Source organism: Anser brachyrhynchus (assembly GCF_964034855.1).
Source record: "Anser brachyrhynchus genome assembly, chromosome: 16".
Classification (NCBI taxonomy): Eukaryota; Metazoa; Chordata; class Aves; order Anseriformes; family Anatidae; genus Anser; species Anser brachyrhynchus.
In genome coordinates, this window is record NC_137734.1 from 6,560,152 (window position 1) to 6,587,733 (window position 27,582).

General features: G+C 42.2%; 1 protein-coding gene across 3 annotated transcripts; it reads right to left on the minus strand.

Moving 5' to 3' along the window:
• Nucleotides 1–350: 350 nt before the first annotated feature.
• On the minus strand, nt 351–27,529 carry CASS4 (Cas scaffold protein family member 4). Of its 3 annotated transcripts, none has more exons than XM_080558188.1 (7): nt 22,904–27,529; nt 10,187–10,615; nt 7,049–7,153; nt 5,886–6,032; nt 2,747–4,075; nt 1,900–1,959; nt 351–1,160 (listed from the first exon to the last, which is right to left on the minus strand). In XM_080558188.1, exons 1-7 carry the CDS (start codon nt 22,937–22,939, stop codon nt 747–749), a joined length of 2,520 nt encoding a protein of 839 aa, XP_080414314.1. In that variant the 5' UTR covers nt 22,940–27,529; the 3' UTR covers nt 351–746. The 3 variants fall into 3 exon arrangements, with proteins under 3 accessions (XP_080414314.1, XP_080414315.1, XP_080414316.1); XM_080558189.1 differs by having other exon boundaries at nt 19,397–27,529; XM_080558190.1 differs by lacking the exon at nt 1,900–1,959.
• Between the last annotated feature and the right edge of the window lie 53 nt (nt 27,530–27,582).

Here is a 27,582-nt window from a genome sequence, read left to right on the forward strand (position 1 = left end):
TTTACTGACTGAAACCAGCTTGTTCCGAGGCAGAGCACCAGGAACAGCTCCTCGTGGCTGTACACGGCAAGGCAGAACCCCCAGTTTTCTGTCAGTGCTCAGATAACGAGCTGGAACATTTCTGATTAATATCTATGCCATTCAGATTTCATCGTGTAATACACATTTGTACATTAAACAGCTGCAAAGCTAATTCTTCAGATACTTTTTTCCACCCCTAATTACAAGATTTGAGTCAAGTGCTCTAGAAACGATGATAGGTACACATAGCAATATCACAACTTACACAACAGCATGTTTAAATTTAAAGACAGACTTTACATACCCAAATAGAAAAACAAACAAAAAAAAAGTAGGAAAATATATTTATCTGTATACAAATAAAAATAAAAAATAAAAATCAGATAATAAAGTTTGCTCGAATACACAGCAAACATTTCTGCCCCAACAGTAAGATGATAACACTTCTAGACAGTGTCTGAACAGCGGAGGAGAAAGTACAGATTTAATACTACAAATCGTCTCTGTCTCTGCCACTGTGTGGGTCTTCACCTGCTAAATGAGCATCAGTACCTGAGAGAGGATGACCTGGCAGGAATACTTGGGGATGACAAAGTTGGCAGCACAGAGCTTCTTGCGCCCCCCTTGGTTCCTACACAAAGGGAGCAAAGAGAACTCTAATAATGAAGAGATTCAAGTTTTCACCACTGTTCTTAAAAAAAAAAAAAAAAAAAAAAAAGCATCTTTCATTCCATCATTGCTCTAAACTGCTGCGTATATTTATATAGCTCATCATTTTGATTCTGAAGTTCCCTCATTGCGTCTGCATTTGGATATTGTATTGCAGCATTTTTGGTGGCAAGAGCCAGGTTCTTCAAGAGGCTGCAAAACCGGCTGCTGCTGTGGAGAATGTCATTCCGAGCATCTCTTTCTTGAGTTTCCTGGCAGAGAGAATCCACTATCTTCTGTCCCACCATGATGATCAATTTGCTGTGGGATATAAAGACTTCAGGTGGCTGGTTATTGCTCAGACTATTATTAAATACAGCAATTGCCTTGTGAAGCGCACCAAAACACAGCCTACAATGTTCTGGAAGAGCTATTTTCTTTGCAGGCTCTTGCTTGCTTTGAATTACATTCTGTTTTGAAGATGGCAAAACCTAGAAAAGGGATTAAAAAAAACACCACAGTAAATAGAGTCAGTTTGGTGTCACACTGGTTGTTTCTTTATTTGTTCTACCCTGTATTCTTTGCATGTTTCTTCACTTACGAGGAGTTATTTTAGTTAACGGGCTCCAAATTGTCCCAGCCTCAGCCCAGAATTTTTTTGGAATCATTTTTCTTCCTACAAAGTACTGTGCTTCATAACGCTGCTTTCTCCCAATTACCTTTTCCCTAAACAGATTTCACTGAACACAATTTTAGTAATGGATAGATAGCACACAAAGTACTGTAGTTAAACATCAGTCCTTTATAGAGTCTGGAGTCAAGCTCTTGGGCAAAACACAGACTTGATTTTTAAAGGTACTGTCTTCTTGAGGGTTATGAATGATTAAAACTGTACTATAATGGGAATCGATCTTTATACCAGTACATTACAAGATATTTTGAAATATAACCTTTCACAGCTTTATCCCAAATGATGTGCACAGGCAAACAGATAAAGAACAGTATGACTTTAACTTAGAGTAGTTCATTACATTTGAGGAAAATGTTTTGCATAGTTTTTCAGCACTTATTTGAAGAACTAGTTATGGGAAAATGAACTATGAGAAAACAAATAGATCTTTATGTATAATAGATATGTGCTTCCAAACACAAATTATTTTGAATTTTAGCAAGCACAGAAATAAGGAAATACAAGTCCTTGTATGTAATAGTTTTCAAAGTCAGAAATACCTTTGGTTTTGAATCTGTACTCTTCTTTGACACTTCTTTACCTGAAATGATTTTCTGTGCCTGTTAAAAATCAAAGTGAAAGCAAAATTGAAATGGTTTGCATAAAATATGTGAGTATAAATATGTTTTTCCACTTACTTCAGGAGAAGTAACATGAAATCTGTTTGCTTCATGTTATGGACTACAGTGATAAATGTATTGGAAGCAAATGCAGTTTTTTTCTACTAAAATATTAGTGTCAGGATCCTGCAAGGTCTAAGACTGAAATCAGCTTCAACAAAACAAAACATTTCCTATATTTTAAGGACAAGTCAACATTTCTTTGTAAAACCAATAAAGAGGAAAATTCTTAGCAGACATTTCAGTAATTATAAGAAAAATAATTCTAACAAATGTCCAAAATTATTCTAAGAAGCTTGATAACTCAGAGTTTAATTTGTTAAGTCAAAATTTTCTACAAAAGCCTAGTACATTTCAAGTTAGAAAGTCAACGTTTCTCATATGATGATTTCAGAGCCAACAAATGAAATGAAGAAAACAACCACTAGTCTACGGAGAAGAAAAAAATTGCTAACTCCTAGCTAAAAGTTTGTTTTTTTTTTTTTTAATTAATTTGAGAGACTTTTAAATGGACAAGTTAAAAATTTTCTCTCACTGTTGTCTTGCTATGTGGGCAAATTCTCTAATGCCAGTTCTCTTTATTACTTAAAATTATTGGTCATTGCACCTGTGCCATCAAAAAGTAGTTGTGCAAACTGAAGTTTGCACTGATGCAAAGATAAAATAGTGCTAATGACTTAATGTCTGCAAAGAACCAAGAATATATGTAAAATCCTATCATACTAACCTGTAGTTGAACATATTCACAGTCCTCAATAGCATTTTCTTTTGTTTTCTCTTGGGAGACTTGACTTTGGTTCGGCTTGTCATGAGTACTTCTTTGAAGCGATTCTATTTCTATTCTTCTTGGCACTGGGATTTGTTTTGCCATTTTATATTCTGGGCTCACATTTGATTGCTTCATTTCTTGCTCCTTCTCACTCTTTCTGAAGAGAAGTTTTCCATTGGCAATGATGATGGATACAAATCTCTTGATATCATCTGGAATTGTGCGAGCTACCATAACAAAGCGATCAAGGTCATCTGGGTTGTTCTGAGGTTTCCTGAGGACCAAAGCCTCCAGTGACCAGTTGCAGTTGTTTAGAGCTTCTCTCGTTTCTGTTAAGATTTTGAATGAGTTGAAAAGAATTTCCAGCTGTTTTTTAATTCTGGTCTGAAGATTATTATCAGTGACGTAGGAGGCATTTACCTTTATGGCTCGAGCAAAGGCCAAAAATTCTCCAAGTGATACTTTTATGTGATCAACTGCCCTATGAATTTCTTCAATGTTTTTCTCCAGGTGCTCCTGTAATCTCCACTTACTACTCACAAAAATCATTAAGCTAGCAACTGAGCTGGATACACCATGCTGCAGTCTAGTCAGTGTCTCTATGGCTACATCGAGATCCAGCTTAATTTCTTTGACAGGCTCTTCTGAGGACGACATAAACTCAGCAGAAGAGTTTGAGAATGTAGAGACAGTGCTGCTTCTGCTGTCCGCACTAGAAACAGATAATCTGTCGTGTTCTAATTTGGTGTCTCTTGAGATCTGGACTGGAACACGGTATGCCTGGTTTCCAGAACTGCTGTTGGGTTTTTCCCTCTCTTTCTTGGACTGCAAAGTGTTGGGCAAACCTTTAGGAATATCATAAACGTTCTCTCCAGAAGTCTGGTTCTCAGCCTTTGGATCCAGGTGACTTGAGGGTGCCTCACAGCTACCATTTTGTGGCAAAAGGAGCATGTCCCGTGGGGGTGGAATATCATAAAGAGGGACATCTGGAAACACTAATTTCCGTTGTGTTGGTGGAATATCGTATAACTGTGGGTTCACAACTTTGGCTTCAGTGCTTGTTGTTAGTGCCTTGTACCTGGCTGGGGGTATATCATATAGCGCCTGGTTCTCCAAGGAAGGGCCAGAAGGGCTCTGTTCTAAGCCCATTTTTTCAGGTGATACTGGAATATCATAAATCCATTCTGACTTTCGAGGGTTTGGCAGCGTATTGTAGTGGCCCCAGCTCTTTTTCTGAGATCCCTTCCCTGAAGCATTGGTTTCTCTTTTGGGAGGGACATCATACAACTGCAACAGAGTACACAGGATTTATGAGCAGTGTTTAAAAAAAAAAATAAAACTGAATTCTCGGAGTGTGCAAATGTATGTGACTCCAGTAATGTCAATGGAATCATACCATGAAAAGTCTAACCCATAGTTTTTATTTCCTTTCTAAAATGCACAAGCTGCACATATGAAGGTTAAAATATTTCAAGCACTAATGATTAAGTCATACAGCAGTATCCCCAACCAGTGAAATCTGTGGGATCTATCTTAGCATGGGACACTTTCATTTCATCATTTTATGAAATGACTATAAGAAAAGCTAAATATTAGCTTATTAGTAGGAAACGTTAGACACTCAGTTTTACAGAGTGAAGCAGGTAAGATTTTATTAACCTCTGTATAACAAAACACTTGATTTTTCAGTATCCCCACCCACATTCGTATGCATATGTTGACAAATAGAAGCCACCAATAGGCAGAACTAACCACTGTCGAATAGCTTCAGTAAGTTTAAATTTTTTACTTGATGGGTTTTCCTAAGATGCCTACAGATCTTATGCAATGCCTTAAAAAGATGTGTGCACAGCTGAAATCTATGAAATTGAAAATGCACACATAAGGACACTTCCTGTGTAAGAAGATCCAGACTAATACTAAGAGACACTTTGGAACAGATCATACGCAAATGCCTTACAAGCACAAAGCACAAGTAGGAAGGAGTGGAGGAGCTAGAGGTGTGTGTCACAACAAGAAACTACTGAAGGTACCACTGCATAATAAAAATTTTAGAAAGAACTGGCCAGGTCCTCTGCAGAAAATGTGCATGAGAAAGGGAGCGCAGACAAGGGTGTTTTAGACCAAAGCCAGCATTTTCTAAGCTTCCCCATGAATGAAGAATTCAAAGAAAAAATTGATTTTGGAAGCAATGATAAACTGTGTCTCCAAAAGGAAATCTGCTCCAGGCTGTTGCAGCTGGTTGGCACAGTTGTTAATAGCCATGAAGATGCCAGCAATGCCAGCCTCAATGAGCACTTACTCATATGCCAAGGTCCCCATTTTATTTTCACTGGGGAAACCACACTCTCTTCAAGTCTGGCTTCTCCAGCTGTGGTGCAGCCATGAACCTATGGCACTTCTCTTTAAGCCCACAAAATGATGCAGCCTCCAGTTTCCTGTGCTGGGCTGGTCTGCCCTGAAACCCTTCCCCAGCCCTAGGAGTGTCCACGCACATGTGCTAGGGAACCTGTCAAAATTGGCTTGGATCCTAAAACTGTTCAGGAAAACTGAAATATTTGGCATTCAGCTAATAAAGAGTTTCCATTGAGAAATTTCCTCTGTTGTGAAGTTTCAGATCAGCCCTTTCTTCAAGAAGGGTGCTCCTCAAGCAGTGAGGAGGAGCTACCCCTCAGTACTGCCCCCAAAACCAAGCGTGCTGCTCTCCCAGATGGAATGGCAGGAGTGCCGCATGCAGGGGGAGGTCTTTGTTTCTGTCTGCTTGAATACAGACAATCTGACATTCACTAACGCACAGTATTGAATTTGCTTTTCACACTGTCATAAAAAGAAGATAAGGTAAGAGATTTTGCTGCCTGCAGTCCAATATGCAAATACGTTTGCATTGGTAGTCCTCATCCTGGTAGGTACCCTGACTATCCAGGAGTCAGGCAGTATTTGTCCCCTTAATATAAAGGACAAAGTACTGCACTGAAGATGTGGTCTTATCCCTGTTATCCTCACCTACAAACGCGCTTGGGGGGAGGTTTAGCACACATGCCCAACACCACAGTAGTAACAGAAGACTGTTCTCTCGTGTCCAACGAGTCTTACTTACACTGCCCACTGGCGAGTCTTTGTGGCTAACAGCTCCTGTCTTTTCTGGGCCGGGTGGGATGTTGTAAAGCTGCTGCTCTTCTTGGAAGCACTCGGTGGATCTGAGCAGCGCAGAGCCCTTTCGTGCTGTGGGCGGAGTGGCAGCGCTCTGGCCAAAGGGAAAAACAAACAGGTTGGCTTCAATCCTTCCTAGAGCCCACTGCAGACTCTGCTGGTATCCAAAGGCTGTCAGATCATACAGCTTGGATCAGGGCTTGATCTGCTGGAGAGCTGCTGAAGTGCTTTTCTGCAGAGCTGGATAGGACGGGGATGGGCACTAGGTGGTGCAAGGCAGCTGTCACCTGCAGCCTGGTGCTGGGGCTGAGCAGGATCACCCCATTGATACAAAGCGGGTAGAACAAAGACATTTGTTGATGACTTGGTAATGAGTGAATTCAGGTGGGCTGAACCCTGCACTGCCAGCTGGTACCAGGGAGGATAAGGTGCCTGTGACTTGCTGTGATCCTGCACCCCCTCCCTTTGCATGGTGGGCAGTGGGATGGGGCTGGGACGCACCGCAGAGACGCAGAGGGAATGGTGACCTTTTCTCTACACAGAGACAGGTTATCGAGAGGAAGATCACGAACCACGACACTCCAGTGGAAGACCTGATCAGCATATTGTCTTTCCTCTGAATGAGCTGGGGTTACATGATCTAATCCCTTGTATTTTGTTGCCCAGATGGTGGGTGGTGTGGGTGACGTTTAGGCTTTTTGTGCACACACTAGAGACATTTTGAAAACATCCTGAAATCTTCCTAGGCAAGAGACACAAAGAGACAAAATCCCTTTCCTGATGGATAGACCAAAGCAGAGAGGTTGGCCACTCTGATACTGGGAATTCACCTGTGGAAGAGTACCCCAGAGCTCAGTGATAGTAAAACTAAAAGTGTTTGTTAGAAACATAACCATGTTTAAGACACATTTATCTAAAGTGTCTAACAAATTCAAAAGAGAACTGCTTTATGCTTTGAACTTCCCTAAAAGTATATGGTTTTCTGCCAAATTTTTGCAAAAAGCAAACAGGGAAATTCTAGAATTGAACCTTAAACCTTCAGATATGTTTCCGAGGGGAGGGAGGCGGGATGAGGTCCCAGCTGCATGGGGGGACCACGACAGGACTTACCCGCGTGAGCAGGGACTCGCGGCGCTGCGTGGAGGGAACGTCGTACACCTCGCTTCTGATGTTCGGGACTGAAGCCCGGGACGCTCTTGGGAGAGTAAACAGGTGCTTAGAGGGGAAGAAAAACATAATAATGAGGGAACTGCAGTGAGCAGTAGGCTCAGGACATCTTTGAAAACTCAACTAGCTGAATAGGCCACTTATAGGGAGCTCTTAAGTGATTAAAAACCTTTAAGCTTTTCACTGATGGGGATAGAGTGGAGATAACCTTACAAGCAGGCCTCATACTTTTTTACTTTGCCATCATTTCTGCTTTATTTCAGATAAGAACAGGCACATACGATTCAAAGAATCTGCGTTATTAGCCAAGGAAGGGGAAGGATTTGGAGAAAAATCAAGCTTCTGCTATCACTTAAATCTTACTGCCCAAAAGCAGAACCACTAAAAAAAGAAAGCAAGGGAATTTCTGCTTCTTCAGTCTCAGAGAGCCATTAGGTCAGGCCGTATTTAGTAGGAGTAATGGCAGCAAAAAGATACAGGCTGAGATGCATTATTCTGTAATTACAAGGGATTTACTCATTTGGAAGGAGTAAACGTTTACCTTGATGTCCTGTCCAGCTCCGTAAACAGAAGTCTGATATGGGAATTACATTATTGAGGGCAATTACAAACTAATTCCCCTATTTGCTTAAAACATTGTTTTAAGAGCTATGACCAGATCTGTGGGACAATTAGTTAAGATGCCAAAATACGAGCGTTGGGAAAGGTCTTTTCATCAGCCTCAGAAACAGAGTTTTGTTCATTCAGCATGGTTTAGCCTGGGTCTCCATGGCTTGTTTACAAAGGGAGTATTGCAAACTACTGACCCACAGAAACGCTGCTGGAGATGAGGCATTAAAATAAATTATATAATATTGGAATTAGTGTTCTCCATCGTATAATAGTCGCAGCAACTAAATCTAGGGGAAACGTGGTAGGGGAACAAGACTCCCGGTTCACAACTGCTTGCTTTGTCTTTGTGAAAGCTCCTTGCTCCCATCTAAAGAAAAGAGAGTGAACACGGATCCCCTGAGTGCTTTACATCATGAGCCATCTTGCTTGCAAAACAACACTAACTGGCATTTTCAGATGGACAAGTCTTATTCAGTATACAGCAGAGGAAACTGAGGATCACATCTTACTATAAAATGATTTGTTTCCTTTAACTGATAGCACGTTTGGTCACAGTAATGGAAGAAGATGCCCTAAGCTCTGGGCAACAAATAAAGTCACAATATTTTTATATAGGGTGAAAGCATACAGGCTTGGAGAGGTTTTGTTTTGTTTTATTGCTTTCAATCATCTCAAAAGACTTACAGTGGCTTTACCCAGCTGCTCAGGGAACAGCTGAGTATGCCAGGAGCTTTGCCAGTTGTCCTGTAGGATCTACCCGGGGCAGTCCAGAATGCTGCGGTGCATCTGCGTGCAGCTTGTGACCACCAAGGTACAGTTGTTGTAACAACAGCTGTGACGCTGTGCAGGAGGCAGCTCAGGCAAAGCTGAACTTCTGGATAATAAAAGCAGGTTAGGGCTTTTCTTTTCCCTTCCCTCTTACCCTGGTAGGGTAAACAAGGCACGTCCATGAAGTTACTGATACAGGTAAAGCCAATGATCTCTAATATTGGGCCATTCATTTGAACAGAGAGAAAGATGACAATTTCAGGGCCTGATTTGCTAGCACAATGTGGAAAATCTGGATTGATCTCATGATCTCACTTCAGTTTGCAAATGTCTTGCCTTCTTTAGGGTTAGGAATGAAGAGAAATCAGACCACCGCAACCGTACAAGGGTCTTTTGGAGCTATTTCTCTGTTTGAGCTTGCCTTTATGGTAGGTGTGCATGAGGTCTGGGTGTGCACCTCAGGTGCTGGAAATGTAGGTTTCAGTCACTAGAGATGCTCTGTATTTGTCTGTTTTCCAGCACCCATTTGCTGCACAGAAGAAACCAGCACCTCGGGTCCTGTAGCTTGCCTCCAACACAGCAGGAGGAAAGCTGGCCAGCTGAGTCCCATAGATCAGATGCTCATTAAAACAGCCTGAAAGGCTATGCAGTTCAGGGCCGAACGTCTTTCCTTTGCCAATTAACATTTCTAATGTGGTTTTCACACACAAAATAAAGAGCTACCCCAGGCTGAAGAGCTCATGGGACCGAACAAAAGCTTGCACTTGAACTCCCTCCACACCTGCTCTATTTATCTTTTATTATAGAAGATTCCCCATTAATTTTATGCTGAAGAAAGCTCAAGTTTTTGATGTTAAGACACTTGATGTGACATTTAATGAAATTTCATTTTCCACTTCCACGTTTCATCTGAATGCCAAATGAAAGGAACGGGGAGGAAAAAAAAAAAGCCAGGCCAGCAGCTGTAATGAAATCCTGGAAAACTGGGTTTACAGTTCCCCATAACTGGAGGGACTGGTGACTGCTCTCATCCCACCTACCCTGGTCACTGTCTCAGCACCAGTAAAAACAGGCTGGGAGAGAAACTGGTTCAGGCCCCATTCACTGTTGAACAACCCCGTGTTCTCCAGCGTGTCTAAAGTAGGTGCTTCTGCTTTGTGCAAGGGTAATGACAGCCTCGAACAGCCGAAGAGAGAGACAGCAGCACTCTGAGAAACTACATCAAAGCCAGCAGTCTCAAAGGACAAAATTTGTTTATTACAAATCATCTTCCTGTGCGGATGATTGCAAAGACCCCTTCATGTGCCAGAGGACGCTGGATAGATGCATGCTGTATGCAGCCAGGGGAGAAAGCTCTGGGTCTTGTTTAACTTCGGGACGGGTTTGTAAATCATTTCTAGATTCCCCCAAACAAACAGTATATTCTGTACTTCCTGCTGTACTTTACAGCTGCCTTAAACTGTCAAAAAGAGTGAGACACTACAGAATATGGAGACTCATATACTGCCCAGATCAGCCTTTCTCCCATAATGCTATAAATTGTGAGAGTTTATGGGAATTTCCTAAACACCATTTATTTGAATGACTTCGCTGCAAATTCCCCTGCATTTTTCAGGCCAATAGCCATTATTATTTCTCTTCTCCTAGGATTACTTTAATAGCAACAACATTTATTACTTTACTAGCCGCTGATACTCTTACCTGATGCGTTGAACTTTGGGTCCGTTCATTGAGCAGCTGCGCAGCCAAGGCCGGTACCTGGTATATCCCTTGGGCAGGCAGAGTGCAGGCCCTAGCTGGTGGTTTCACCCACCCCTCCATCTTCTCGTATGTAGAGGATGCCACAGGAGGCTTGGGGACCGAGGGGACCTGGTAGATGTTCTGTTGGCCTGCTGGTGGCTCCGGGACATCGCCGTGGGTGGAAGGAGGCAGCGGGAGGGCCTGAGCGCCGGGCAGGAGCTGGAGGCGGTTGGCAGGAGCCAGGCCCTGCCTGCCATGAAGGGAGCATTTCCACCAGCCCTCACTGCCGATGACGTTTTGGTCAAGAACCGTCAGGATGTCTCCTTTGCGGAAGGCCAGCTCATCCGAGCACTCCGCTTTGTTGTCGTAAAGCGCCTTTGCCAAGGTGTTCTGGAGAGAGAAAGCCATGGCGTTGTGCTGTTATGTTACGCTGACAGAAATGTTGTGCTAGTTTCCAGTTTGGTGTTCATCACCGCTTTAATTTCAGTTTAGTATAAAACCCGGTGGGCTGGAATTAAAGAACGTTTCTCAGCACTGGTTTCAGAGTGTTAAATGTTTTCTAGCATCTGTCTACTATGTTGTGCAGCAATGGCATAATGCTGCTATGTGTTTCTTCATCACGGTTCCTACTGAGACTCTTGAAAGCAGAGCTAATGTTTATTGCTTGGATTTTATGAACACCATGCGATGAAAAATAGGTGGTTTCCCCCCACTGGCATTCTGTGGATTCTTTGTCAGAAGTCAGAGGAAATGCATCACCCCACTAAAAATAAAACTCACCCTCCCTGACCGCTACCTCATTTATCTGGGGCCTTCAGATGCACATGAAAAAGGTTAACTGTTTCTTACCTGAAAAAAGAAGCAAACACACACACTACTTATTTTCCCCCCAAAATTTTTTTTTCTTTTCAAAGCCTTATGAAGACAGACCTCTCACTAACATCAACACTGAGGAGTTTAATACGTGTCCATTGGTAATGCCAGTGGCAGGAATGCTGCCAAAGACACAACCTCCAGCTGGGCCCATGTCATCCCCAAGCTGTGGAGCTGGATCCTACTGCTTCAGAGAATCCCAGGCTAACAATTTATGTGACACTTTAGCTCAGGGAGAAAAACCCAACTTTGTGCGTGGTGACACCAAATGAATTGATATCTCTGATAGCTGGTAAGTCTTCAAGGCAGGGCAGCGCATCCGTGAGCTTATCTTCAGGCACAAACACCTGAAGCAGCACCCACGCTCCTCTCCATGACACAGACATCACCATACACTGAAGACCGAAGTATTCAGCATCTTTCAGCATCTTCAGACAGCCGTCTTACTGTTTATTTATTAAATATACAGGAAACCAAGGAAGAATAGAATAAGCAGCTTGCCTAAGATCACGGAAAATCTGTGAGATAGCAAATACTCATGTTTTCTAAGCTTCTTCACCACAGGACTGCCATACCTGTCTCAGCTGAAGCCTATATATGTGATGATCGTGTTTTATTTTTAGAATATTTATACTGGGTATGTTTACACACTACAAGACAGGAGAGTGAAAGCAGTTGCAACAGGTAGCTTTATTAACCAGGTGCATTTGTGCAAAGGGTAGAAAGAACTGTGATGTAGTGTTTTTTAATACAACATACCATTTGTTTTCAGCTTTGAAATGTGACTGACTGCTCACCACTGGCTGTTCCAGCATTAATTTCTTATCAGAAAGTGCAAGTAATGTCCAAAAAGATAGTACCCAAATAGGAAACATGATGCCTTGTATTTTTATGCAGAGCATTTGCTGTAAAGAAACAGCTGGTTTGAAGCAGCAGCAGCAAGCCCATTTGCCAGCTCAGCTGATGAAAGTAGCTTGTTGTTAGCAGCACACATTTCTTTGTGAGAATGGCCACGAACAATGGCCTTTTTATGATACATGGACTGGTCCATCAGCAGCTGTCAGAGACAGACAACTGTCCCATTTTCCTTGTGGCATAGTCTGATTAGTTTTGGCATGAACATGGTAGCCCACTTTCTATTTGGGCAGTGCCAAATGCTCTGAACCACCCGTGCTGAAGCCAGGCTTTCAGGAATCTCATCACAGAGTGCAGCCCAGGGTGGGCTTGGGCTTCACATGTTACAGGTGAGAGGAGAATAAAAACAAAACAAATGGAAAAACAAAACAAAACACACTTGACCCCCCCCCCCCCCTTCCCCTGCCTTATCCAACTTTCGCTGCTGTTCATCAGCAACACTTCTAGACGTGGCTTGACATTTAGTTTCTTTTTGCTGGGCACTCTACAGATGCTGAAGGGCAGAGCCTCTTCTTAAGGTGCAAAGAAGATGTGTGTAGGAACAGAGGAATTCCATCCCCTTTGTGCAGACAGGCAGCTGAAGTACAAAGAGCCTTATCCAAGCTCAGGCAGGACATTGGTGGTAGAGCCAGGGCATCTGAACTCAGGAACTGAGCTCCTCTCTAATGCATTATACAACAAAACTTTTCTTTCAAGTTCCATTGAAACAAATAAGAGGAAATTTGGATCACGGTATGGTTTTAGGAGTCCAAATGTCAACATTTTCCCAAATAGTTCTTTCTTGTGGAATTAGCATACTGAGCCCAATTCATTAGTTAACCTGTGTATGAAGTTACTCAAGTCTAATTTCAAATTGTATTTCTTTTACAGTAAGTGTGCTGATTTTCACTAGGTCAGAATCTGGCCCGTACACATCAGTGAGAATTTGTGTGCATCTAGGCTGCAACCTAGGTTATAAGAGTGAGGAGGTACTCTTCCCATCAGTGATACTTCAACAACATTCAAATATGACTGCAACAAATATTAGCAAGAGCAATTATTCCAACTGTTCTCTTATCTCTCTTCCTAGACATTGCCAAGTCTGCTTCCATTGCCAAATGAATGAATCAAGAGAACAGCCAGGTCAGCATAAGCAACAGGGAAGTCTAAATTCCATTCAACAGCAAAGGTGTTCCACAGAAGCACCAAAAACTCAACTGACCAACACTTCATTTAGCAAAGTCAGATGAACATATTCGGGAACAACCCCAGTGAACGAGAAGTTACATTTTAAACTTACAACATGGAAATCAAACCTTTTCAACACAGGATCTCTTTACTTGAAGCACACCGCCCACTCCTTTGATTTTGTCAATAGACACTGTGCAAACACCCGAGGTGAGACACCAGTTCGGAGCAGAACAGAGCAGTTCAAATTTTGAAAGGTAGCCCCTGATTTGTAGAGATCAAATTAGGGAGTATGGGCTCGCATCAGTTGGCAACGCGAATGCCCAAGAGCCTTTGAAATCTTCTCAATTGCAAGCCAACCATGAGGTTGGAAGAAAAAAAATAAGTAGAAGGAAACTTTGGAAATATCTGACCGAGCTGGAACAACAAGCCGGTTCTCTTAGATCATCTTGTATCCCATCCATAAGGCTGGAACCTGGGAAAATTAAGATTTTGAATAGGGAAGCAATGGAGACAAGCTCCAAGCTCCAGACTATAGAACATGAATGATTTGGGTGACTGTCAGACTTCTGCTGGCCAGCTGAGTTGTCAGAGGGAGAAGTGAAATGGAAAAGCTCTTTCACCGAAGGCAGTGCTAAATCAAATTTCACGTTTCAGGACATAGGGTCAGTGTGATAGAGTTTGAGAGAAAGCCTTCTCCATTCATTCTCAGTTTCAGTGTAAGCGTATACACTGTATAGTTCTATTTCAAGAAGGGCAGAGAAACTCAGGTATTTTAATGAAGATTTCTTCTCCTTTTGCCTTGGAACTAGTCTCTGAAGGAGTTTTATAAAAGATAGAAATAGGTAAGAATATTAGTAATTTGTAACCACCAAACTAAAGGAAGGTCCCAGGCAAAACTCTTTCAAAAGTTATCTTCTATTTGCATCTTCATCTCACACTGCAATAGCAAAAACAAGAAAACCAAACCACAAAACACACAACCACCTTCTTCCTTTAAGCAGACTCTTCTGCCTGCTCTCAGTGTCCACAACCTGGCAGAAAGCTGCAGCAGCATGTAGTAAATCCAATCCAAGCAGCACCACACCACACCACCGAAGTAACTTAATTTCTGCTGAATGCTCAGCACCAAGAAACCAGAAGAAGGAACAACTTCACAATGTGAAAAACCAACAGGTCAAACAGGTCTGCCTTCATATCTTGCCCTTTGTTCCTCTACTTACAGGAGTAGTAAGTCCCCTTTATTGCTTCCTTTCTGAGCGTTCTGGTTACTTACCAGCCTCTCAGGACCTGGTGGTATGGAAACTGTACAAGTTTTGCTAGCTTTTTGGAGTCCCAGCTATGGCTTCAATGTGTATGAGCCCAGGATGCTGAAACAACTGTTGAAGATCAGCCTAATACTGGCAAAATAAAATTCAAACTCCCAGCGATGCCTAACATCACAGGTGCTTAGCTATTTTGTTGGATATGCATACAGGCGGAAAGCATTGAGCTAGCTCGCTTTTGTCCTGGAAAGTGCTATAGTTCTGGCAGCAGAGAGCACGCTAGGCATCAGCTGCTTTTCTGTGGAGTTTGAGGTAGTGCTGAACTCCACAGCGCTAGAAAAACCTACAGTGGCAGCTAAGCTGGGTCAGTTATTAATGCCAAACTGTTTATGCTCATGTTCCACTGAATTTAAATCCTCAGCAATGCTCCCACAGGGAAGGTACAGTCACACCGAGTAAACCAAAGCTCTGCAAGGCTGGGTAAGGAACCCCTTGCCCGTCCGAGCCCCGTTCCCTTCCCAGCACCCAGGCCCCAGCCAGCCCCACAGCTCAGCATCCTCCGGGCTCCATCTGCTCACAGTATGACACAGAGGGAGTTACTGAGAAGCTGCTGGATGCCAGAACTCTTCCAAATGGCTCGTTTATTGAGACACGTCTTATTGAGAAGCCATCCTAGCCAGCTGATTTTGTGATCGCAATAACAGTGGGAGCAATTCTGTGGATAAAAGTTAAGGTTATGTTTATAGCAGGTGAGCATCTGATCCAACAACACATCTAGCAAAGTATAACAAGCATATCCAGGGTTTTGTGGAATGAGGTCATCTGTAGTGCAGGCTCTGCCTTATCTAATGCGAGGTTATTTCTCAGAAACCGGGCCCTATCTGCACTTTCAGCTGCCTAGGACATATGTAAAGAATCACTGTGGCAGCCCCTTTCTGTCATGTAAGCAGAAACATTTCTGACCTGCCATTAACTATAAACAAGCCTCGCATTCCCAGGATCACAGAGACCTTATGGGATGCTTAGCTAGGAGGAAGCTGTGCTTCGGGGCCAGTGGGATCTGCATTTTTTCTTTATTACCAGAGGAGCGGAAACTGGCTGTCTAACACTGTCATCCACAAAATGCCATCTCAGGCCAGCTGTGTGTAGTTCATTATTTTATGAAATCTCATTAATGTGTCCTTGCAATGACCAGCACGTAATAAGCTCTAAAGCGATGTAGATGATATCAAAGTGTTTTTCTTCTTTGGTGTTTGTTGCTTCTTCCCTGTCATCCCATAAGCAGCCCTAAAAAAAAACACCCACAGACCTACTGTAAGATAAAGAACATCTTAAAAACCAGCGCATCACCACATGAGAAAGCACCTTGGCAGACAGTGCTGTTACTCTTCCCTCTCACTAAGCACGTTTTATCAAGATGACGACAGAGCACAGATCTAGAAAACAGAGCTTGCATCCTCTGCAACTTTTTTCTAAGTTGTTGCTCTCCCCCATACAGGATTCTGTGACCTTGTAACCGCAACGTAAATTAGTCACGTATGTTGAGCCAACCATAGTGAGTAGCTTTGCTGCATAAGAGCTCTGGTGACATGGGTTCGACTAAACTAGGTGTGAAGAAAAGTTCTTGTGTACCTGGAAGCGCACCTACTTCTACTGAATTTTAGATCAATTCATCTAATACAAGATCGTGGTAGGAACTCGCCCTTTAGGTTGGATTTTTTGCATCTTTATAGTTTGTACGTCCTTATCCTGCTCCCACTACAGAACAACACCTGAGAGGCTTCAGAATGAAGACTGTTAACTCATGCTTGTTAATACAGGAAAAAGGAGCCAGTAAAGTTAGTAATTGTGCAAAATTGTACAACTCTATGGTAAACAATTCCTATAGCCTCAGAACTGGAGTACTCACATAGGCTGGCATCTGTGCTCTGTGTATAGGATGAATGTCTGTGCTAAGGCAAAAAAAAAAAAAGTCAACCCACAACGTGAGAACATTATAAAATATTTACTGTTACTAAGCAATCCTGACCGCTTTTTTTTATCCCTGTCTGTATCTTCAGCCTATAGCAATATGAAACAGAACCCATGCAAACATTGCTAGACAAAATCCTTCACAACTATCAAACAATCATTTTAGCTGCTTACCTACAAGTCTGCTAAAATCATTTCTGTACTCCCTTTCCCCTCAGCTCTCATTTGGAAACTCCAGGACTACTACATAATATTTCCAGTGACCCATAGGTACTCTAGTCCTGCATAGTATTTTCATTTTCAATTAAAAAAGCAAATATTTTTCATCTATTCTCTTAAATTTGCCTCTTAAAAGACCTATTGAAATAATCTAAACAAGATAATTTTTATTGTGGAAGCTTCTCTTGTGGATGAACACAAACATTTTTCCAACTTCTGTAGCTGCATTTTACATTTCAAGAAGTCTATAAGTTCATATGTTGCAGAAAAAAAAAAAAAAGGACTTAAGTATTTGAGGAGAAGGAAAAGACCATTCAAGGCAGCGGGCTGTGTTTGCTATACAGCTATGTTCATGCCTCAGTGACACCCTCTGACATGTTTACAGAACCATTTCCAGTTAATCTCTTCACCTCTGGACAAAGCTGAAGAAATAAACATTCCCCTTGCCCTGCTAGCTGGGAAGATGCTTCACAACTAAGTCCCTTTCAAAGGGCAGGCCAATTTAGTCAATTTAAGTTTTACCCGAGTCAGTTAATTGCAGACAGAGCTCACATGTTCAACACATGCAGGAGAAGCTCTGGCATTAAGTGTTCGGATCTCTCTCTACATGCACGTGGCCTCCTTCTGGGTGCGGGGTTCGTACGGCCCTCTTGATGGGCAACATCATCTGCGGCTTGCAGAAGGTGCTCCTGCCTTTGTTTCAGAAAATAAGACTGTTCTTGTTATGCAGAATATCAAATCTTTTTGTATGAGCAAGGAATGAATGAATATCAGGACTTGCTTTTATTGCCTATTCAGTGGGTTACTTGATTTTCGGAGGGTGGAAACACATGCTGATCGTCAGGTTTTAAGTCCTGAGTGGTCAGATCAGTTTTTGATGAAATAAAGAACTGATTTTTAAAAACTTAGATGGAAACTTCTGCAGATTCACATTTAGTCAGTCAAGCAGCGGTGGGAATCACGGGCCAGTTCTGTTAATTTCCCCCAACCACTCTTTCCCCCCCAAGTGTTGCTAATCAAAGCCTGGCTGTATTAAGACCAACTGACACCCGCCCACCCTTTTGCATGCAATCAGGACTTCATTCCCACTCAGTGTTTTCACATGGGCTCTCTTGCCCACATTAAAGGAAAAACAAACTGCTGTTTCCTGATATTTCAAAAATGAATATACGTATTTCTGGATTTTGTTTCCTCCTACTACCCAAAGGCTTTTGCTCATATGCTCCAATTAATGTACTTTTTGCACTTTCCTAACCTTTTAGTATCTTAATTGCATTTTACTACAAAATTTATTTCCAAACATGGACTTAAAGACCTAGCAAGCGCTCCTAAGCAAAGAGCAGCTTAACAGGAATTCCTTGGAGCAGGGTCCATGCTGTCCTCTGCCTGCCCAGGGAACGGGCAAGAAATTCCTAGGATAAATTGTCTGGAACAAAAGAAAAATTATTCATTTGCGGTGACTGCTGTATATCCTTCCTCCTGAGTGCACAAGGGCGATGGGATGCCACTCCTGCCCCCTGCATGACTTGCAGCAGTTTCTGTGATTCTACTGATGCCGTGAAGGCAGCAGAAGTGACAGAGGCTCCAGGAGGCTCCAGGAGGCTGCTCTCTCTGATTCATAATGAATCAGCATCGACATTGCAACTCCCAAATGCTCTGGCTTCCTCTGTCTCCCTCACTGAAGTGATCTGCCCAAAAAATTACGATTCCTTTTTTTTCCCTCCCTCTGAAACAGCCCTTTCGGACGAAATTTAATTTCTCTGAAGTTTTAACTTTCCACAATGAAAAGAAGTAGGTGGGTTTCCACCAGCCCCGATGACTGGGGCACAGCACCGCTCCCGTGCAGCAGCTGCACGTTGCCGCCGCGCTGTCATTAACTCGGGGCACATGGGGACTGCGTAGGTCCCTGCCCTGAGTCGCAGCTGCCAGAGATCAGCTGTAATGCCAGACTGAAAGATTCGTTTAGCCTCACAGCCAAATAAATTTTGCTTAGCACAAAGCAAGCTAAAGCTGTCTGCACGTGCATGGCTCTGGAAATCTGGGACAAAACACTTACATGTAACTGTAAACGGGATTTGATCCATCCACTTACTTCCCCCTTCTCCCAGAACAAAGCAGTATTTCCTAAAAATGAATAGAGCCACCACTCCTTTCCTCTTCTGAGCTTCAGTTCGCTTTGCAGAAGATCTGTAGGACGTAGTCAATCACTATCCTAGAGTGCACAGACTTTCCCATACTCACATGACATGCATTCAGATGACCTTACATTTCTTCATCGGGGTGACTCAAGCTGTTAAAATATTTTCTTTATTCATATCCTAGTAATTGGTAACAGATTGACATCAAGAATACAGCATCCTCTTTCTTGGGAGGTAGAACTGAAACTGTTGTTATTTGCACGCATTATTTCCAATCAGATGGGGAAGGCAAAGGGCATCCTCATAGCCACCCAGTGTCATTCACTATAACTTTATAGTAAGGTACATTGCTGCCTAATATTCATGGTGCAAAAGCTCACCCTTCTGAGACATACTGTTCTTTAAAAAAAAAAGATTTTTTTTTTCCCCCCAGCTAAATTCAGACTGTGTTCTAAAAAATAAGACCGTGTATTTTGTTAGTAACTCATTTACAAGATCAACAGCGTGCTTTGAGAAGCAGCCCAGGCAGATCCAGGTCTAATGCCAGACACGCCTTTGTTACAACTGAGATAAACAATGCAGTTAAATTCATTGCAACAGAAATAAAATAATCTAGTACTTACATTGACCTTCATTCTGTTGTCTCCTATTTCCCTGTTACTCCATCACCTAAAACAGGAGGATGTGCTCTCTCCCAGCCCTTTCTCTCTCCGTCCAGCTTGGCAGAGCAGGCAGGAGTCCTCCAGGGGCTGGCTGGAAGCCTGGAAAGCAAACACTCAGCCTCCCTCCACCTACCGCTGCCTTTGCTAGGAGCTCAGGAGGAGAGCAGCTATTGGGAACGAAGGGAGTTAATTACGTAGCAAAATTATCTCCGTGGTGCAATTGGCTTGCAGCTGCTGATGTTAATGAGGGCCTGCTACAGGACACCCAGATGTCCCTCCTGCAGAGCCCCCCGGGAAATGCCTTTTCTGTTTTACAACTGCTTCTTCGCAGACAAACAGAGGGTGGTGGGGATGAACCAGAAAGTGATTTTATGGAATTTTGCAGCATCATTTGTTACTGCTGTTATATTGTATTAAAAAATAAATAAATTATAAACCTTGAAATTTTCATATTTCTCACAAACTGAACAGATCTTCTTTGTAGTTATGGAAATCACTGCGAAATAATCACTTTCTTTAGAGGCACAAAACCTGAGGAGGAGAGCTAAACATTAACTGTGGGTGAAAGGTTTTGTTTCTTCGATTCCTAAAAATTGTTTAATGTTGTTCAACAATAGTTGCTATTTAAAATTTTTCATAGTTGCTATTTGCTCAGCAGGAGCTCCGTCCAGGTTATTCTTATGCAAATGAGCAGGTTTTACTGATTTGTGCTTGTTAATATCTTTCTTAACTTCAAAGCTTTTTACACTTTTACTAATTTTGCTTTTGTGTTCACTGCTTTTTCTCTGACTACAGCGTTTTCCTTCCTCTTTCCACATCAGCTTTAAGATGAAATTAGATACTCACTCCCACACCCACAATCACTTGGCTCAGACGCAATGCATCTTAAACACTAAATGTTGAATTGAAAATGCTTTCTCAACAAAATCCACACCTTTGGGCTAGGGCTTGTAAGAGACAAGCAGTTGTCCAAATGAGAGAGAATCGTCAGCACAACTCATCTGAATGCTTTTGGGGTCCTTCTTTCCTCCTTTCCTTCCTGCAGCCAGCCTTTTTATTAGCCTGAACACCCCGCTTCATGCAGAAGATAAAGAACAGGCACTCGTTTTCTACCCAGGAATTTCCAAGGTGCCACCAGCGTTTGAGGTGTTCCAGAAACACGAGTAACAGCACTGCCACAAAACTGCCTTCACATACAATTAAATGTTCTCTTGAGTTGATCCCAGGCAGGATCCCCGGCGTGCTGGGGCAGGGACGCCCCAAGGGACTGTGGCTGCGGGTGACCCGCGCTGGGGCAGTCGGGGAGCAGAGGCGGGGACCACCGCACCCCAGCCCCAACCCCCTGCGCTGAGAGGGGCTGGGGGAATGAGTCTGCCCCGCACAAAACCAAGGCACGTTGAGATTGAGAAGGGGGAGAAGAGCTCTTTACGTAACTGCTTGCTTAATTGTCTGTGGTTTTTGTCTTTCCCAATACCCAAATCTGTGATTAGAAGTGTGGCTAATTGGCAATAAATTAAATGATGCAAAAATTCCCTGTGTTGAAGCTGTTTTGCCCATGGCACTCTTACCTCTAAGATTTCCCCCAGGAAAGATGGGCATTGAGTCTGCTTCTACCTGACTGCTTCCCTGAGAGTAGCCCCAAATGTAGTACCCCAGGCCCAGAAAAATGCAGACTACCATTCTCTCTTGTATTTCCTCTTGGCTGTTTAAATAACTCCCTGCTCAATGTGTTAGCTGTGGTCTGAAGCACGTCTTTGCTCCAGGTTTGCGATGGAGTCCGGGTGGGTGGCAGCAGGCACCCTGGGGACTGAGGGCTGTGGGTATCCCTATTCCCCAGGTGCAGAGGAGCTCGCAGAAACAAGCATTCACTCACGCACTTGTTTGTGGAAAAGACAGGAATATATAAACTGAGCTTTTTGGAAGGAGAGGAAAATGTCAGATCAACTTAACACGTGCTGAAGAAATGCTCCTGTTTTTCTTTTGGCAGCAGCACAGAAAATGTTGTCCAGCAATGAGAGAGCTATTTCCCAAGCACAGCCTGTCATGCTAACGTGCTTTAAATTGCACCAAGATGTGCAACATTTCCTGCGCGGACTGTCGCAGGTGCAACAAGGAAGAAATAACATCATTTCTCTGCGTGTGATCTCAGACTGAACTCATTTTCAGAAGTGGTTTTCCATGTGGAGATGGAAGAGTTGGGGCACAGCAGTAATGGCAAAGCATCACCTGTCAGAGGAAAACTACTGATGGTACTTCAAGAAGTCCAGCTAGTAGGAAAAACAACATCCTTTGACTTTCAGTACTAAGCATAGCATTCAGATATTATAATGAACAGTACTGTATGATATTCCCTCCTAAATAGTTCATAAATTATACAGCAGAAAGAAATTTGTCTTTCTAGTTACTGTTGGTCCTGAATTTGGCTGGGTATGGTGTGGCTGTTTCTAAGGTCCTCGGACTAGAACTGGGAACCAGCTTGCTACCATTACATTTATTTAGCCATCAGCAAGCCATTTAGAAAGCCTGAAAATAGCATTCCCAGAAATAGACATGCTCTTTGTATAGATGTCCTGCATCAGGTTCTGATGATTTAACACAATTGTCCTCTTACCTTTACAAGCCTCAATGGAAAATTTGGAGTGCAACGAATGGCTCATCGAGATAGTACTAACCTCCCCTGCACACCCAGTTTTGTATCAAATTTCCAGGCAGCAGTTTCTTTACAGTAAATATTGAGACCAGGGTGAAAAGAATTACACTGCTTAGTAGACTCTCAGACTCACAGACAGTAGGATAATCAAAGCATTGAATTAGGAATTGAGACTTCAGCATTCTCTGACCCTTACAGCTGCAGCAGGTTGTTTTATCTCTATATATAAAAATATATATTAGGTACAATTTGAATATATAAGTAAATGTGGAAAACCTCATAAACTAGTTTCAGTCTTTCAAAAGCATCAGAGATAATATTTTGAACCTTTTCCTGTTTTACATGTAATGTAGGGAAATTATCTAATCATGCAATTGTTCATCTGGAGTATCCCCTTAAGTCTTGAGCAACATAACAACGTACCAAATGTTATTACAGAACAGCAAGAAGACATGGAACCTTGTGGTTATATATTTATTATTTCACAAGTGAGCTTATTTACAGGTATTTGCTGTTGGGAATCTTGCTTTATTTGGAGTCCTGCTCAAGAAGACATTTCTTCCAGTTAATGGCTTTGTCACAACAAAAAGCACAGAGGCATTAGGTACGTTAGCATCCTAAGAGCCCTCCCTCATCCCTCAGGATGAGAATAACAAACACGTCCAAAGTCACATAGCATAATGTTGAATTCAAATGTCAAACCTTACTGTTGAATTCAAAATGTCAAACCTTACTCTAGAACATATATATTTTAATTCTGTGCTGTACTCAAATCAAAAACAATAACAACAACGACCAAAAAAAAACAACAGGCATACCTTTGCAGTTCTGTTGCTGCTGCTGTTTTTATCCATAGTTGTCACTCACCAGCAGTGTCACTTGGAGCAATACAGATAATTACCGCGGGGAGAAGAGCCCTCAGCTTTGCACAGTCACTGTGTGCCAGGAACTACATCTCAAGAAAAGACATCTGACAGCTCTACCCTTAAAAGCATTTAGGAATGTGTGCAAAAGATTCTCATGAAAGACAGTTTTTGCCACAGCAGATAAGATGAAATAGAAAAGAAAACAAAGCAGAAAAACCCTGTTAGCGTTCAGAACTGAGAGAAAACTCTGTCTGCAAGTGGAATTTTCCTTGATCTCTCTGTCACCAACTTGTCGCAATTAACCGCGGTCAGAAGTCTCACCCTTCTTCTTTGCTACATGTTCCTGTATTTCCTCTTTTAGAAATGCAATGAATACAAGAGTACTACGTACTACAAGAGGCTGCACAATGCTGGATGGAAATAAGACTGCCACAGTCATATCAATCCAGGATTTCTAAGCCAGCATTTTGCATGCTTTCCGAAGCTGTCTCATCATTTAAGGCACCGTTTTTGATATATATGAAGGAGCTTGTGAAAATCTTATATATTTCCATACATACTTGGGGGTGAATTATATGTGGAAGACTTCTCCTAGCTGCACCAAGGCTTAAACATACACGGAAAGCAAATGCACAGGCTTCAGCTCGTCCTGATGCCCTGGTCAGTGAGCAGAGCAGTTTTGCTGCAGCATTTGAAGGGCCTGTTCCAGCCACATGGACAACTTCCTATCCCAAGGTGCAATTTTCTCAACTAATTCTCCTTTATTACACTTTGCTTTTTCCTGGGGTTCGGTCTCACACAGCAGCCTCTGTGTCCAGGAAATGAGGGATATTTCCCCCAGACCACTCTGCCCTCTTAAGCAGAGTTTGAAATCTGTCTCAATGGGTAGCAAGCGAGCCAAATTCCAGCAGTGCCCCTTTAGGAACGAGCTTCCCTAGATCCCTGTGCCAGTTACTGACTGCCAAGTCAGGGTGCCAAGGAGTGCTGGCAGGCAAGGTACAAACCCACGATTAAGATTTGTCTCCAGAGCTGCTTGGCTTTTGGCAAGGCACAGCTCGCTGGCCTAATGCATTAGCTGCGGCATTACCTCACCACGTTTTCATGATGAATTCTTCTGAGCCAGTTATACACCAGATGCATCCAACTGACTTTCAGGCAGGTGACAGAGACTTCCTTGAGAAGACAAATCCCGAGCATGACTGTGCCTCTGTGAGCGCAGCGGGATGTAGCTACTGGGAGTACAGACCGCGAAACTGGGGGAGGGCAAGCAGCTGCTCTGGAATTTGTTGATTAATAGAGGAACTGATATTCATTTCAAGCCACTCCTGTGTGAGGAGTAGGCAAATTGTGGTTGTATTTCCCTGCCTCATTTCAAACCAGTGCTCCAACAAAGCAAAGTGACAGGCAGTTTGAAGCTCTCCCTTCCTAAGGGCTTCCCAAGTGAAACAGGCTGTCATCAACGTACAGGCCAGCACTGCTTCTTGCCTCAGCTGGGCTGCTACAATTAATGATTAGAGATTACCTTCTGTAATGCAAGGATTAAAGAGATCAAACCCTGAATGCATGGTAAGGCATTCCTTTGCCAAAGGAGGATTGCCTAAACTGTGAGAATGAGAGAGGAAATTGGTGTTTGCTGATCAACAAGAGTCTCGCCAGTGGAGTCTAAGTTGCCTTCCAATGGAAGATCCCTTTTTCTTGGAAGGGCGTCAGGTCACTGCTGCCTCTTTGGCATGTGCTTGAACCCATGGCAACTCACAATCTTGGGCAAGCATTTGGTTTTGCAAAAGCTTGTTTATACATTTGCTTCCTCTTTTTTTTTTTTTTTTTTTTTTTTTTTTTCCCTGGAAGCAAAGCTGCCTTCAAGCTTTGAGGAGCAAAGAGCTTAAACCAGGGTAATTACAGAGTTTGTTAGCCTCAGATAGATTCTGGAAGGTCCTAAAAACAGCGTCTGAAAAACAAAGGTACAGGGTTAGCTAATTACTGTACTTGAGCAGGCAGGTGTCTCTTCACTTTCTAAAGAATACTAAGGAGCGCTTAGGAGTACCAGGAGGCGGCTTCCTACAGCCCCCAAGTCCTTTCCCACCATATCTCATGGTATCTCCCATGGAATCTCACTGAGCTGTTTAAGGAAGAAATGTAGACAGTGGTAGAGGATGTTTTACCAAAACGGCCAAAAACAGATGTTTTCTCCCATATAAGAGGTTTACTAAGCTTGCTATCTATTATCATGGACAAAACAGCAGCAGGGATGCTCTCTTTACCAGCTGTGTTAGTCCAAATGCACGAGACTCGCTTAACACTAGTTTGAATGTATCAAGAAAAACCAATTCCAAAACAGGCCCCCAAGAAATCAAACACAGTTACAAGGCTGGGTTGTAACCTTCGTTAAGATAAACAGCTGTTCTGAAGCTGCTAGTAATATGCATGATTGACAGACACCATCAGATCTGTCTACTCTCGAGAGCAGTGGTGAGTTCAGCAAAAACCACTTGTACGATTGTATCACTTAAGAGTAGGTAAAGGTTTAGAAACAGTCTTTGTCTTCCTAACGCTCATCCTGGAAACAACCCAAATATTGGAACATACATATTTTTTCCTCCCAGCTGCATTACAGAAGCTTAGAGCACAAGGATAACAACAAACAGCATCTTTGAGAAGGTAATTTCTCGATATAGCTCTGAACAAGTCTGCTTGTAGGCAAGCTTAATTTGCCTCGTCAATTTTACTCAAATTTCAGTACACTAAAAACAATCCTCTCCTTGTATCAGAGAAGATATTCCAGTAGGCAGGAGAAGGTAGATCGGTTATCCTCCCTAACCTACATTCTCTGTACCCTCACTACCCTTGAACGTTTGATAGCGGTTCCTCAGGCTAAACATGCTCAACCTTACTTCCTTGCTCTTGGTTCTGCTGCTCATAGGCTCCCCAAACTGTAAGTAGTTTCAGGTCACCTGCCTTTTCATATAGTTATACCGTGCATTCATGACTCCAATTATCTGAAAAAAAACAAACTTATTTTTATTCAGGTAGAGGACATCCTATTTACTCTAAAGCCTGTAGATTTTTTTTTCTTGTATTTTGTCGTTCTAGATCCACGTTGCTCTCTGAACCCCTTCAAAATCTCTTGTATTTTTCAAGCCATCTACATAAGTAATGGAACAAGCTAACTAATTTGGCAAATAACTTACTATTCTTACTGTGAAAAACAAGGCCTCTTACTCTAATTATCTACAGAAATCAAGCTATTTAAAGCAAATCAATATGAACATCCTGCAGCCAAGTGCACCTCAATTTTCTCTCTGCAACAACCATTGAAATTTTTATAAAAAAGTAGTGCTGAAAGACAAAAATCAAAAAAAGGGGCTTATTTCAGGATGTTTTTAACAGATTAAATCTCTAAATGGAATTAAGGAAGCTCAAAGTGAAAGCTAGCATGCTGCTAACTTATCAACTTCAGCAGTGGTTTAGTATCTAAAACACCAAAATAGTGTTTTAAAAATAAGAGAGTCCAAAGACCAGTAACAAATGAGTTGCTTACAGACAGTTTCTTTAACAGAATAGGAACAAATGCTGCACTCCAATAAAGAATTATCACTAACAATTTAGCTGACTGGTTTTAATGTCGGAGGGCTGTTGCTGCTGAGATAGTATAGCACACGCTTGCAACTGCGTCAAGACTTCCCTTTTCCTGCCCACCAAGCTCCAGTTCTCCTTGTTCCTCCAACAAAAAGCCACCAGAACCACCATCTTATGCCTCCCATGTTTCTAAAGTTTTAGAAACTTGAAGGGAGGCAGAGGAAGGAAGAGGATTGCTAAGCCTAAGAAATTTGTTTTGCATAGCTGAAGCATTCAAGAACATTAAATTTCATTCTCTACTTTTTGCGAACGGAACACCCCATATTCTGTACTGCAAGTCTATGATTATGTCTGATCCAAATGTAGTACAACAGATTAATTCACCAAGCTGTAACATGTCCCCAGATCATATCCTTCCAGCGTTCAATTTGTCCTTTGTTACAAAGAAAATAAAACTAATACATTTCCTTCTTTATATATTAAACAACTTTTAAAAAAGGTAATCTTTATTTACAGACAAAACCTGGATCCCTCATCAGCCCTTGAACAAGACACTTAATCAGTGGCAATGCTTAATCCAGCAGTAACAAAATAACCTTACATTTAAAGATGCTAGTGAAAGCAAGTGCTGAGCTTATGGCTAAAGAAAAGTTCTCACACATGAAGCTCAGAAGTACTGTTCCACTAAGCTGCAGACAGAATACTTGAACGAATACGCTTAAAACTGCACAGGCCAGATAATAAAATATCTGTAAGAATAAGTAGTGAATTTTCAAACTTACAGAAGGTTTAAGCTCAGATTTTTTTAAGGATCTGTACTTCTGTTAAATATGGTAAGGTCTGGGAAACTTGCACTGTTAGAGATAATTAGAAGAAACAGTGAGTCTGGGTTTTTGAACTAAAAAAAATCATTCAAGTGCTATATAACAGAAAATTTCTAAGTAAAATGAAGCAAAGTGACACTTCTGAGGTACACATATGAAAATTAATATGCACAAGTTTCTGTTTCTGAGGGGTTACTAAAGGTGTCTCTGTCAAATTATTCTCATGTTCAT